General features: G+C 48.1%; 1 protein-coding gene across 1 annotated transcript in view; it reads left to right on the forward strand.

Moving 5' to 3' along the window:
* The window catches only part of ERBB4 (erb-b2 receptor tyrosine kinase 4), a gene marked incomplete at its 5' end in the record, with an annotated part of 401,399 nt that overhangs the window by 352,142 nt on the left and 34,607 nt on the right, over window positions 1-14,650 (forward strand). Inside the window, 2 exons of the mRNA XM_015423413.1 lie at window positions 3,038-3,135; window positions 11,266-11,436. Of these exons, the coding sequence (XP_015278899.1) occupies window positions 3,038-3,135; window positions 11,266-11,436 (269 nt within the window). The remainder of the gene's footprint in view (window positions 1-3,037; window positions 3,136-11,265; window positions 11,437-14,650) is intronic.

Below are 14,650 nucleotides of genomic sequence, written 5' to 3' on the forward strand. Positions count from 1 at the left end.
AATATCGCGCCACCACTTGGGCAACGCGGCTGTCTGGATGGTGCCTGGAGCCTCGTCGTGCAGTGCAAGCAGTTGGGGAAGGGATATGTGATCATCTGTTTGGTGTCGTGGTGAAGTGCGCGGACTCTAATCTGTGAGAACCGGGTTTGATTCCCCACTCCTCCACTTGCACCTGGCTGGATGACCTTGGGCAAGCCATAGTTCTCTCAGAGCTATCCTTGAAAAAGAGCAGTTTCTGTCAAGAGCTCTCTCAGCCCCACCTGCCTCCCAGGCTGTCTGTTGTGGGGAAGGGAAGGGAAAGGAGTTTGTCAGCCGCTCTGAGACTCCTTTGGGTAGTGAAGGGCCATGGGGTATAAATCCAATCTCTTTTCCTCTCAGAGTTCTCTCAGCCCCGCCTACTTCACAGGGTGTCTGTTGTAGGGAGGGGAAGGGAAAGGAGTTTGTAAGCCGCTCTGAGACCCCTTTGAGTAGTGAAGGGCGGGGCATAAATCCAATCTCTTCTCATCTTCTTCTTGGGCAGAGCCAGTGTGGTGTGGTGGTTAAGTGCGCGGACTCTAATCTGGGAGAACCGGGTTTGATTCCCCACTCCTCCAGATGCAGCAGCTGATGTGACATTGGGTCAGTCCCAAGCTCTGGCACAGCTGTTCTTGACAAAGAGCAGTTTGTGTCAGAACTCTCTCAACCCCACCTACCTCACAGGGTGTCTGTTGTAGGGAGGGGAAGGGAAAGGAGTTTGTAAGCCGCTCTGAGACCCCTTTGAGTAGTGAAGGGCGGGGCATAAATCCAATCTCTTCTCTTCTTCTCTCTTCATCTGAACCCGCTAAAAAATATCCCCGATCAAATCTACAGTGGGAGCAAAGCGCGGTGAGCTTGCCGTGTGACCGCAGCCTCAGTAAAATCCAGTTGGAAAGTGCATTTAAAGTGGATTGGAAGTGGATTATTTAGTGTGTGTGAACGCAGCCTTCCTGACGAACAATGACAGATGCCTCAACGATTGCTGGAAATAATCTTTTTCCTGGAAGAGACTTTCCCTAACATAAACTAGGGGCTATTCCTGGGTACACCGTAGCTATTGCTAATACTCTGTGCTCTCTGTCAAGAAGCAGGGAAGTGAGAACTGGGAGGGGGGGAAGAAACCATTTCTAATGAGCCTCCGTAAGAAGGGGGGGAGAGTAAGAAGAAACTAGATGTGCTTGCATAGTAAAGGAAACAAGTCTAAATAGCAGGTATAGTCAATCAGTTGGGTTTTATATAGGTAAAGGTAAAGGTTCCCCTTGCTCGAAAGCCAGTCGAATCCGACTCTAGGGTTGCGGTGCTCATCTCCGTTTCAAAGCCGAAGAGCCAGCGCTGTCCGAAGACGTTTCCGTGGTCATGTGGCCGGCATGACTAAACACCAAGGTGCACGGAACGCTGTTACCTTCCCACCGAAGTGGTCCCTATTTATCTACTTGCCATTTCTTGCTTTCGAACTGCTAGGTTGGCAGGAGCTGGAACTAGAGACAGGAGCTCACCCTGTCTTGCGGCACCTGGGTCTTGAACCGCTGAACTACTGACCTTCCACAGCCTGCAGTTCAGCGTCTTAACCACTTGAGCCACCGCAGCTCCATAGTGGGATAGTACATCCCCTGGGTTTTATATACTGCAATGTATATTTTATATACTGCATACTATATATTTTATATACTGCATATTGCATATACTACATATTGCATATTGCATATACTGCATACTGTATATTTTATATACTGCAATTATATACTGCAGTGGACCGTTGCACTATATAATCTTCTCTAGCAGGTACACTTAAATGATGTGGGAGACCCGTCACAAGATGGGCAGAAAGATCAGGGACTCATCATATTGAACAGCAGTCCCCTCGGGGCGTTTCTGCAAAACTGAGCATCGGTGCTCCTTTTCTCCTGTGATAAGAATTTTTGGGAACATGGGAGGGGTTGTCAGAGACGGGGACATGTGACATTTGGAGGATTAGAGAGAAGCAGGGGCTGCAAAGCAAAAACAGCCCAGTCAAGCAACCGAGCTGCAAGTTGGGCTGGAAGTTATGAGGTTATTAGTTGTTGTTGCTGTTCCAAATCGTAGTGCCAAAGGTCAGACGAAGTAAAAACGGAGAGCAGATATGAGTAAGAGACATGAGTATGGAGCAGAGGTTCATCAGTGGCTATTAGCCACAAGGTATAGATAGGGGCTCTGGGGCAAGGGATGCTCTGTCATCTTGGTGCTTGGGGGGGTCAACAGTGGGAGGGCTTCTAGTGTCCTGACCCCACTGCTGGACCTCCTGATGGCCCCTGGTATTTCTGGCCACTGTGTGATACAGAGTGTTGGACTGGATGGGCCTTTGGCCTGATCCAACATTGGCGTCTCTTATGTTCTTATGTTCTTAAGACATGCAGGGCCCGTGCACATCTGGAGAACAGAGCTGCCAGATATCTCAGGCAACTGAGTGAGAAATGGGAAGCTTGGAAGGTCAAAGAGGAAAATAAGAATGCAGGGAAATGCCTCCGCAAAGGCAGTGCACACGTAAGACATGTGAATTCCATGTGTTCATGACTCTTTGGGTGAAGAAGGACTTCCTTTTATCCGTTCTAACCCGACCGCTCAGCAATTTCATGGAGTGCCCACGAGTTCTTGTATTGTGAGAAAGGGAGAAAAGTACCTCTTTCTCCACCTGCTCTATCCCATGCATAATCTTATAAACCTCAATCATGTCACCCCTCAGTCATCGTTTCTCCAAGCTAAAGAGCCCTAAGTGCTTTAACCTTTCCTCACAGGGAAAGTGTTCCAACCCTTTTATCATTCGAGTTGCCCTTTTCTGGTCCTGTGAGCTGGGGCCTAGAACGTCTTGACATTAAAAATGGTAGAAACCGGAGTCCCCGCTCAAATCGGTGGACATGAAAAACCACTTCCCTTTGGCAAAATGGTTCCTCAGCTTCTACTTCCTCAAAAACACTGGAGTTTGTTATATTATTGCTTGTTACGTTGTCGTCTGCTATTTTTCTCTTCTCCTTGCTTATTCCCCCAGGTTGGATGATCGATGCAGACAGTCGGCCGAAGTTCAAGGAGCTGGCTGCCGAATTCTCTCGAATGGCTCGAGACCCTCAGAGGTACCTGGTCATTCAGGTGAGCGGCTCCACAAAGACCAAACTGCTTCTCTACGAATCACCTGTAATGGGGTTCTGAAGTTCAGCCCAAGCGGCCCCCGGGGTGGCATGAGGCTGGGGTGACCCCCTTCCCCCCATTTCTACTGACATCTCGGCTGTCCCTTCTTGCCTCCAGGAGTGATCGAAGAGGGGCTCAGCTGCCTTGGGGAAGCACTGCATCATCCCTAACTGTTCTGGGGGTAGATTCAGGAGGGAAATCAGAAATGTTTGCAGGATGGTTGAAACTTCTTGACAGAAATAACATTAATTGCAAAGCTGTGAATGACAAGAACTCTGATCCAGCCCACATTCACATGTCATGGTTACATAGTGCATAGACAGGTTACTACAGTTCAGTTACTACAGTGAGAATGTTTATCATTTGACTTCCTTTGAAGGCCATGAGAGATCAGAAGAGCGCACACTCCCTGGCCTTAGTTACAGGAGACATTCTTGACAGAGTTAACAAGCGCCACTAATCTACTAGTTCACACAGACATAAGAACATAAGTGACACCAATGTTGGATCAGCCCAATGGCCCCTCCAGTCCAACACAGTGGCCAGAAATACCAGGTACCATCAGGAGGTCCACCAGTGGGGCCAGGACACTAGAAGCCCTCCCACTGTTGACCCCCCCCCAAGCACCAAGAAGACAGAGCCTCACTTGCCCCAGAGCCCCTGTTTTTACCTTGTGGCTAATAGCCACTGATGGACCTCTGCTCCATATGCTTATCTAATTCCCTTTTGAAGCCGTCCATGCTTGTAGCCGCCACCACTTCCTGTGGCAGTGAATTCCAAGTGAATCACTCTTTGGGTGAAGAAGGACTTCCTTTTATCCGTTCTAACCTGACCACTCAGCAATTTCATGGAGTGCCCACGAGTTCTTGTATTGTGTGAAAGGGAGAAAAGGACCTCTTTCTCTACCTGCTCTTTCCCATGCATAATCTTATCAACCTCGATCATGTCTTCCCTCAGTCGTCGTTTCTCCAAGCTAAAGAGCCCCAAGCGCTTTAACCTTTCCTCATATGGAAAGTGTTCCAACCCTTTTATCATTCGAGTTGCCCTTTTCTGCACTTTTTCCAAAGCTATAATGCCCTTTTTGAGATGTGGTGACCAGAACTGCACAGAGACATGTCTCTGACCCCTCTTCCAGGATGTCAGAGGAGGAACCTTGGAGACATTGCCAGCAGGTGTTGTTATGGGAAAGTAAGTGGGAAGAAAACAGATGCAGCAAAAGAGCATAGCTATGTACACCGGTAAGGCACAGTTACATTAAGCCCTGTTACATTAGAACCCCAGAGCTTATCTAGACTGACCCTGTGGACCAACATGGGCAGCCATGTTGGTCTGAAGCAACAGAACAAAGTTTGAGTCCAGTGGCACCTTTAAGACCAACAAAGTTTTATTTTGGGTATGAGCTTGTGTGTGCATGTGCACGTTTCTTCAGATACCATATCTGAAGAAACATTCGTGCATACGAAAGCTTATACCCAGCATACATCTGAAGAAGCGTGCAAATGCACACCAAAGCTCATACCCAGAATTAAACTTTGTTGGTCTTAAAGGTGCCGCCGGACTCAAACTTTGTTCCGTTCCTTCAGGCCAACATGGTCGCCCACCAACATCTGCAGACATTTTTTTCCAAACAGCGGTCGTAGGAGACCGTGAATAATTTTAAAATCTGTATGGCCATTTAATGGAATAAGACTGGTAAATTTCTTTTGAACAAATATGTTTGTGACAGCATTGAGTCATTCCGGGAAGCCGAGAGAAGCTAGTAATTGTGTAAAAATGGCAAATTCGCATAAGCAGAATAGTCATCGATGCTTAAATGTCTACATTCAGTTGAATCTGCTTCAATAACGGTGATCCAGCCGAGATGTTATTGCTTTCATTCATTCCCATAAAAACACAACCCTGCGGCATGCTGTCCAGGCAAACGGCTGCAGATGAATTCATTTTCCAATTCCATGACTGCCATCTATTCCTGTTGAAAACCACTCTCACGGTGGGGACTTCTGTGTTGTTCTTTCACCCCTATCCAGTGGGGGGGGGGAAGTGCCATCAAGTTACGGCTGACGTATAGGTCCTTTCCGCACTTGGATCTCATCCCTGGTTTCATCAGAGTCCAACTCGCAACACAATACTCCTTGCATTTATCCCTGGTTATAACACAGCATCTGCCTATCCTGGGACAAGTGTGGGGTGAAACCTGGGGTGACCTCAGTGTAATGTGGAAACAAAAAATACCCCGAGATAATGACAGGGGTGAACTCGAGTGTCGTGTAGAATGTAAGTTCGGGGACGGGGTTGAACCAGGATCTAAGGTCTAGTGAGCCCTCATGGGGTTTTCAAGGCAAGAGACACTCAGAGGTGGTTTTGCCCTTGCCTGCTTCTGCATGGCAACCTTGGTGGGTCTTCCTTGGTGGGTCTCCCATCCAAGTACCAACCAGGGCCACCGACCCTGCTTGGCTTCTGAGATCGAATGAGATCGGGCTAGCCATCCAGGTCAGGGCTCCTATCCAGTAGGGGGTGTGGAAAATCTCCTCAGAAATGTCAGTACTCTGACTGAAAATATTTTTGGCCAATGTGGTGCTCTGGTGAGCGTGTCGAACTAGGATCGCTTCAGAGGCCTCCTCAGCCGCAAAGCTCACTGAGGCACATTGGGACAGTCAGTCTAATTTCTCCCCACAATACTGTTTTAAGTGCAAAATGGAGAAGGAGATAATAACGTATGTTGCCCTGAGTTCCTTGGAAGAAGGGCGGGATAGGGATGCCAGCCTCCAGGTGGGGCCTGGGGATCCTCCAGAATTATAGCTCATCTCCAGACTGCAGAGATCGGCTCCCCTGGAGAACAAGGGTACTTTGGGGGATGGACTCTGTGGCCTTGTACCCCACTGAGGTCCCCTGTCCTCCCCAGGCTCTGCCCCCAAATCTCCAGGAGTTTCCCAACCTGAATCTGGCAACCCTAAGACCCCCATCCCCACCTGTGTCCAGGGGGGACCTGGCAACCCTACGACGGGATTTAAAAAAAAATATTTGGAGTCCCTCAAAATACCTCAGGAGTTTGTGCATGAAGAGGAGCTCTTCTGAGAATTTGTGCTCATGCTTAAAAAAAAAAATCAACATATCTCTAAACTGCTCAGATGTTGTCTGAGCAGAAATCCTACCTAGATATTCTTTGAAATTTACTTTAGGAGAAATTTCAGGGGCAGCCCTCATGAGCATATGAAGAAGAACAGACTAGTGTATATGTTTGCCCACATGTAGATGGATCACAACAGTACCCAAATTGTTAGATCGCGCTAACAAAGGACTCTTAGAGTGATTCAGCAAGTGATTCAGCTTTATTGGAAGTAACGAACAAGCACTCAACTCAGTAAGAAACCAGAACAGAAAACAGTGGGAGCTTATGCTCCTTTTAAACATAACCGGGCTAATGTAGCCACGCCTATTTACAATTAACAACCAATGAGATTGCTTAGTTAAGGACCAATGGGAGTCTTTCCCTCCTAGGGAATGGTATCGTTCTGATTGGTCGCTGTTACGAAGCGACCAATAGGAAGTTCGCTCAGAGGAGCCCTGGCCTGGCTCGAAGCTTAACATGGGAGTCCTATGAGGTGATTCATGTAATCATTTCAATACATTACAATTCCTCCCCCCTAAGTTAAGCCATCATCCCAATTGTTTTATTATTTACAAACATGCAATCAACCTTTGTACATCAGTTATTCCAACAGTATTTACACTCATAGTCCTTCAGATAAGTCGGCATTTGCCGCGAACGCTGGGACCTGCGGAGCGGTGCAGGCTCCACGGGCAGACAAGGTTGTGGGTCAGAGTGGGGTTCACTACAGCCTGGATCAGGCACAGACTCGACTGGGATTTCAGCCCCGCACACAGGGTTCTGCCCTGACTCGGGGACAGTACCGGGCCTTTCGGTACTCACCGCCTGCTCTGGGGGTGTCCACTCGACATCAGGGGATTCAGCCGTCGGAGAGTCAGCGCTGTCCCTAGCCCAACGTCTCCTTAACTGATCTATGTGGCGCCGCCATATTCGACCGTCAGCTAACTGCACCACATACATTCGAGTACCCACAGAGTCGGATATAACCCCAGGAAGCCATAAGTGCCCGTTTGCATAATTTCGTGCGAAAACCTTGTCCCCTTTTTCAAACATGCGCACCTTCGGTTGCGCCGTGGTACGCTCGGATTAGCCGTGTTAGTCTGTCTGTAGCAGTGGAAAAGAGCCAGAGTCCAGGAGCTTCGTGACTCAGGAAAGCTCCTCCCCGCCACAAACCGTGTCAGTCTTTCAGGTGCTCCTGGACTCTCGCTCTTCTCTTCTGTTTGAGGGAGCTTTGGCTGAGACTGTGTGCCAGCCCCCAGGTGGGAGGGGGGGATCACCCAATTTGGTGGGCTTCAATCCGCTGCTGGGCCGAATCTGAAGAAGTGAGCCGCGACTCTCGAAAGCTCCTCCCCTGCCACAAATTTGGTTAGTCTCGAAGGGGCTGCTTGGACTCTGGCTCTTTTCTGCTGCTACCGACAAACAAACATGGCGACCCAGCTTGATCTCTCTCTCTCAAGAATGCGAGGGCTATTTTTGGGCAGGAACGCACAGGAACGGAGTTCCGGCTGGCTCCGGAGTTGGCCACGCCCAGCAGGAACTCATTGACATAATAGGCCACACCCAACAGCAGGAACTCATTAGGATTGGCTACAATAGGGGTGTGTGGCCTAACATGCAAAGGAGTTCCTGCTCCAAAAAAAGGCCCTGGGTGTTGACAACAAACAAGGTAAACAGAATAAGAAGCAAAAGGTGGGTGTGGCTGAATAACCACACTTCTGGTAACATGCCTAATATGCTAATGAGTGGTGCTGTCAGGGGCGTGGCCTAATATGCTAATGAGTTTCTTCTGTTGGGTATGGCCTATTATGCTAATGAGTTCCTGTTGGGCCTTTTCTACAAAAAGAGCCCTGGCCGAGGATGAATCTAAAGGGAGTTGCTTCCAAGGCAGCAAAATAGCCTGTCTTTATTTAAAGGCCTAATTTGCCTCCCCACCGTATATTTCCAGACAACCTTCCTCCCCTTTATATTTTCCCTGGTCTTTTTAATGCGATTATATTGTCGCCAAGCAGGGCAACCCGTATACCAATGAAGTCCCAATAAGATGATTCATTTTCCTTCACACCCAAGTTCTTTGTTATACTTCTATTAGCATCTACTCAGTAAGTGATTTCTTTTTAGTATAGCGGATGCTCGTAATAAAGGTGAGCAACAAAGAAGAAGTGTTTTCCCCCAAAAAAATGAAAGGTAGCCATTAAAAAACCAATACCTTAATATTCCATGCTCAGGAAGAACATTTTAAGCACTATGGTAATAACACTGTGCTAAAAGCGAAAGGGATTGATTCTGTCGTTTCTTTTAGGAAGTTTCCTCCCCTTTGCTAGGGCAGATTGGGCAGTTCCAAAACACGGAAGTGTCAGCGAGCGAATCTGTGGAAACAGGAGATGTCGCTAGACATCTGTCAATCTCTGCTTTCAATGGCATGCACTGCAGGGTTTCCAAAAATTCCAAAAAGTTTTTGGTCCAGAGTGAGGTGGGACTGAGAGGCAGAGAAGCTAAGGGAGAAAGAGGGAAGAAGAAGAAGAAGAAGAAGAAGAAGAAGAAGAAGAAGAAGAAGAAGAAGAAGAAGAAGAAGAAGAAGAAGAAGAAGAAGAAGAAGAAGAGGAGGAGGAGGAGGAGGAGGAGGAGGAGGAGGAGGAGAGATTGGATTTATACCCCGCCCTTCACTACCCAGAGGAGTCTCCGAGCAGCTTACAGACTCCTTTCCCTTCCCCTCCCCACAACAGACACCCTGTGAGGTAGGTGCGGCTGAGAGACCTCTTGACAGAAACTGCTCTTTTTCAAGGACAGCTCTGACAGAACTATGGCTTGCCCCAGGTCATCCAGCAGCTGCAAGTGGAGGAGTGGGGAATCAAACCCGGTTCTCACAGATTAGAGTCCGCGCACTTAACCACGACACCAAACTGGGAAGGAATGGACAGGGCACTGCAACCAAATGTCTCTGCCTGTAGCCGAAATGTGAAAGATGGAACAAAGTTCGCCTTTAAGACCAACACTGTTTAATTCCGGGTATGTGTTTTCATGTGCGTGCGCAAAAGCTTATACCCAAACCAAACTGTGTTGGTCTTAAAGGTGCCACTGGACTTGAAATTCGTTCTGTTGCTTCAGACCTACACGGCGACCCACCCATCCCCCGAATCAATAAAAGATGGAGACATGATTTTAATAGTCTCCCATCTATTGGGGGATGCAGTCGATGGGTTCGCAAAGGGTGGGACTCGACCGTGCGGCTGAACAACAACAACAACAGCAGAATTAAAGATCCAGACTTGACAACAGTCCACTGCTGGAATAGCGTCCCGCACTCAGCAAGGGGGGCAACGTTTTGGCTTGCCATGCCAACTCTGGATTGGGGAAAATGCCTGGAGATTTGGAGACAGAGCCGAAGAAGGTGGGGTTTGGGGAGGGGAGAGACCTCCGTGGCGGATAATATCATAGAGTCCGCACTCCGAATGAGCCACCTTCTCCCAAGGAACTGATCTCCTTAGGAAGACAATCGGTTATAATTCTGGTTGTGGTAGTGGTGGTGGTTACAACAACAACAGCAACAACTGCTACTACTATTATACATTTGGTGTAGTGGTTAACTGCGCGGACTCTAGTCTGGGAGAACCGGGTTTGATTCCCCACTCCTCCACTCGCAGCTGTTGGATGACCTTGGGCAAGCCATAGTTCTGTCAGAGCTGTTCTTGAAAAAAGAGCAGTTTCTGTCAGAGCTCTCTCAGCCCCACCTACCTCACAGGGTGCCTGTTGTGGGGAGGGGAAGGGAAAGGAGTTTGTAAGCCGCTCTGAGACTCCGAGTGAAGGGCGGGGTATAAATCCAATCTCCTCCTCCTCCTCCTCCTCCTCTTCTATTATTATTATTATTATTATTGTTGTTGTTGTTGTTGTTGTTGTTGTTGTTGTTTCACCTCTGCCCCTGGAAGCTGGCAATTATTAAATTGGGGAGGGGGAGATCAGGTTTTAGAATAGAACTCTGGCAAGTTTTATCATGGATGTTATTGGTATTTGTAGGTTCCAGCCTGTGGTCACAGGAAGGTTGTAAAAATCCTTACTTTCCCCCCCCAATCTCCCCCCCCCCGATTTTTAGAAACCACCAAGCTTTGACTCTTGAAAGCTTATATCCTGAAAAACCTTGTGTGTCTCTAAAGTGCTACAGGACTCGAATCGAGCTGATATACCCATTGTTTCCCCTAGAATCATTTCCCTTTTTTTTTTAATGGTCTTAAAAGGCTTGTTAAGATCCTTCTGTTTGTGTGGAAAGGATTATATATTTTGACAGAGGGATATATAAGATAGATGTGTACCCTTGCATGATATAGGGCAGTAGCTAGACTGTCACATATTGATGCCGCATTGTCCCTGATAAGGCAATTCTACTTGCACGTTTAGGAACTAAACTGGAAGGTGCATATTGGTACTGATATTATTTCCAGGATATGCCACAACTTCTGTCACAAGGCCAGATCTATTTGTGACCCCAAGTAGAAATGGTGTGTCATTCAATTCCATATTGGAACATTCCATTTTTGGTCCTATATTATTTGTTGTTTATTGCCTTGCATGTGTTACAGGGATTATTGTTGCTTGGTATATTTTGTACTTTCTACTATTTGGCCTCTAAAGAAGGCTGTTGTGAGCTGAAACGCATCAGGTTCATACACTGTCCTTTTTGTGCATTTGTCACTTTTAACATTTTATGAGGCTTTACTTGGGCCACCTACAAGGTTTTTATATGTCTTTGAAATAAACACTCTTTTGTCTATACTTACATTTTTAACTTTTGGCCCTCAATAAATGTTCTAAACTTCCTCTGGAGGTTTTTTGCTACGTTAGTTTAGTTTTTTTCCTCCTCTTTTTTTGGGGGGGCAGTAGCTAGAATGGCCAGACCGAGGTTGGGGTGGGGAGGCTTTGGCCAGGCCGAAAGTTCCTTTGAAAGCTGAAGGGCTAACTTCCCGTTCCTCCATCTTTGTTCCGTTGCCCAGGGGGATGACCGCATGAAACTGCCGAGCCCAAACGACAGCAAGTTCTTCCAAAATCTGCTCGACGAGGGGGACCTGGAAGATATGATGGACGCCGAAGAATACCTCGTCCCCCAGGCGTTTAACATTCCTCCCCCCATCTACACCTCCAGGGCGAGAATCGATTCCAACAGGGTAAGAACCGAGAATGGGGTGGGATTAACCTGACGGAAACGGTCACGCCGAAGTGATGCACAGAATCCTCGATACATCTTGCACAGGAAGGGGGGATTGGGGTGGAACTTGATAAGCGACGCAAGAGGGTCTCCCTGCAGCACCCCCCTTTTTCCTAACCGGGGTTTGGGGGGGGGGGGGGGGCCTCTGGTTTTCTGCCCATAATGCTGTTCAGCATAGGCATTAACAGCTAGGTGGTGCTCAGAAAGGCCACAAAGCATATTTCGGTGGGCCTTGCAGAGACCGCAGAGACATACGGGCTGGTGTTCGGATATCAGTTCAGATGAGGGATGCACTGCTTGTGCTGAATGCGAGAATGTGGCACGCCTCTCACGAAGGCTGACTCTTCCTCGGCCTTGTGTCTGCCATGCCAACACCTTTCCTCATGTCCACCAATTGTTTTGCAGGGCTCTTTCTGTAGCAGGAACTCCTCTGCATATTAGGTGACACATCCCTAATGTAGCCAATCCTCCAAGAGCTTACATAACCCCCTGTAAGAAGAGCCCTGTAAGCTCTTGGAGGATTGGCTACATTAGGGGTGTGTCGCCTAATATGCAAAGGAGTCCCTGCTACAAAAAGAGCCCTGGAAAGTTGGTGGGGCCAGCTGGTTCTTTTGCTCTGGAAGGCTTCTGATTGGCCACTGGAGATTCGATCGGCTGTATGGATTTTTAGAAGCACTGCTTTGGCAGTAGCTGCCACCGCAGCAGAAAGATCTTCACTGTGTGTGACTGAAGGTAAGCTGCGGCAGCTGTTTCATGGCTGGCTCCACCTTCTGCAGCGGCCATTTTGTAGCAGCCATTTTGTGGCTGTGCCCACCACACTGTGTTAGAATTCCAGCAGTACCCACAGGCTCAAAAAGGTTGGGGACCGCTACACTAGATAAAGCCGTTTGTGGGGTATGGGAGCCCCCAACCTGCAGTTTGAGGGATATGGAAGCCCCTTCCGCTATGTAAGCAAAAGCCCTCCTGGGAGCAATCCACAGAAAGGTAAGTGTGCTGAAACCCTGTCGACTTGAGGTGTTTAACTGAGAAGCCAAAGAGGCATGATTTCTCTGTCAGGGGAAGGGCTGAGCGCCCCCAGAGTGCCAGTTCATCTGCGTGACAGAATGTGGAGGGAATTCTGACATAAAGGTGGAGACTGTCGTCAGTGTGAGGTGGCTGAGAGCTGTTTCTGAGTCACAGTCAATCTTTTGCAATGGGTGCCTGTGTGGCAAGAGAACATGGGAAGAGGTTCTCCTTGCGTCTTTGGAGAAAATTGACCATGGAGTAAGAGTTGGGGATCTTTGAGAATGAACCTGGAATTCAATGGACTCCATGGGTGTTAACACGACTTGGGATAGCACTGCAGAGTGTGTTAGACTCCCTGGTGTGGTATAGCCAAGAATTTATCACATAGCAGAGTGCACTAGGCTTACATGCTGCAGCAACTTCTTGATACTGTGTGTACTAGCAAAGGTACAAAGTTACACGGAGCCTTTTGTCAGTCTCAAACTAATAAGAGTCTTTTATTTAGGGAATTCCATTCTAGATAGTCTAGTTGAGAGATAGGGTAGTTGATAGATAGGGTTAGAATCTGATCTAACTAGCTAGGATGGATGCAGATGCAGAATGCATATCCCGCATCCATGGTACCAAAGATGGAAAGTGTGTTCCTTCTTTGTGTGTGTGTGACAGAGAGGGGTGCTAAGCCAGAAGGAAGGAGGTCTCATCCCTAAAAATAGTATTCTACATCAAAGGATTAGTATCAGATAGCAGGAAGGAAAGGATGCCCTGTGTCCTGACCCCTTCTGTCTCTCCAAATCTGTGGTGCCGTCTCTGAGGCAGGAGACAACGTACAGTCCTCCCCTTCCAACAGAGCGTCCTTTTGAAATAAGAGGAATAAAGAAGTCTTCAAGGCTGGTTTTCACTCATCTGGTAGAGAACAGACTTTATGGACCCACGTTTGCATGTGGCAGAAGGAAGAGAGAAAAGGCATCTCGTGGCAAAGTTTGTCTCTGTCTACCAGCAATTAATTTCCTGTGCTTGAGCCCAATGCAGGGGTCCCCAACCCGGTGCCGCTGACACCTTTCTTGGTGCCAACAAGTGTTTGTAGAAAGTGGGCGGGGCGAGGTTTTGATTGGCTGTGCCGATTTCCAAAAATGTCGCTTTGGCAGAACTGCCACCACAGCACAAGGATCTTCACTGTGCGACTGAGGGTAAGCTGCAGCAGCAATTCTGTGGCAGCCCTTTTGTGGCTGGGCCCACTGCGCTGTGTTAGATTTCCACGGGTGCCCGTAGGCTCGAAAAGTTTGGGGACCCCTGCCCTAATGAATCTGGATGTCTTCTGGATTGCATCACCAGTTGCCACAGAAGTCTATCCTCTTCTGCACTGCCATATAGAGAGAAGAAGAAGAAGAAGAGAGACTGGACTTATACCCCACCCTTCACTACCCAAAGGAGTCTCAGAGCGGCTTACAAACTCCTTTCCCTTCCCCTCCCCACAACAGACACCCTGTGAGGTAGGCGGGGCTGAGAGAGCTCTTTCGAGGACTGTCCTTGAGAGAACAACTCCGAGAGGAAGAAGAGGAGGAGGAGAAGAAGGAGGAGGAGGAGGAGATTGGATTTAGACCCCACCCTTCACTACCCAAAGGTGTCTCAGAGCGGCTTACAAACTCCTTTCCCTTCCCCTCCCCACAACAGACATCCTGTGGGGTAGGTGAGGCTGAGAGAGCTCTTGACAGAAACGGCTCTTTTTCAAGAACAGCTCTTATCAGAACTACGGCTTGCCCAAAGTCATCCAGCAGGTACAAGTGGAGGAGTGGGGAATCAAAGCCGGTTCTCCCAGATTAGAGTGCACGCACTTAACCACTACACCAAATGCACATTTAGTTTCCTTTGTATACCTGTGTTGGATCCCCAAGCATCGAGAATAAATCCACGTTTCAAAGAAAGTAAAATTTATTTCAAAGCATTGGAAAGACACTTAAACACGTTCTTTGTTAGAACTGACTACAGAATGGCAGGTCAAGCATAATAAAGGAATTCAAAACAGGTATAGAACCAATGGGTCACTTTCCCGCTGGCGGGTTAGAGGAAACGGTTGCGCGCCCATTCCCTGAGAACAAGGTGATCGTTAGACACAACACAGGAGCAGTTCCCATGCGAAAAAAACAACAAGCCGGCAATGAAGCAAACTC

Source organism: Gekko japonicus, unplaced genomic scaffold (assembly GCF_001447785.1).
Source record: "Gekko japonicus isolate JY-2015 unplaced genomic scaffold, Gekko_japonicus_V1.1 scaffold1499, whole genome shotgun sequence".
Lineage (NCBI taxonomy): Eukaryota > Metazoa > Chordata > Lepidosauria > Squamata > Gekkonidae > Gekko > Gekko japonicus.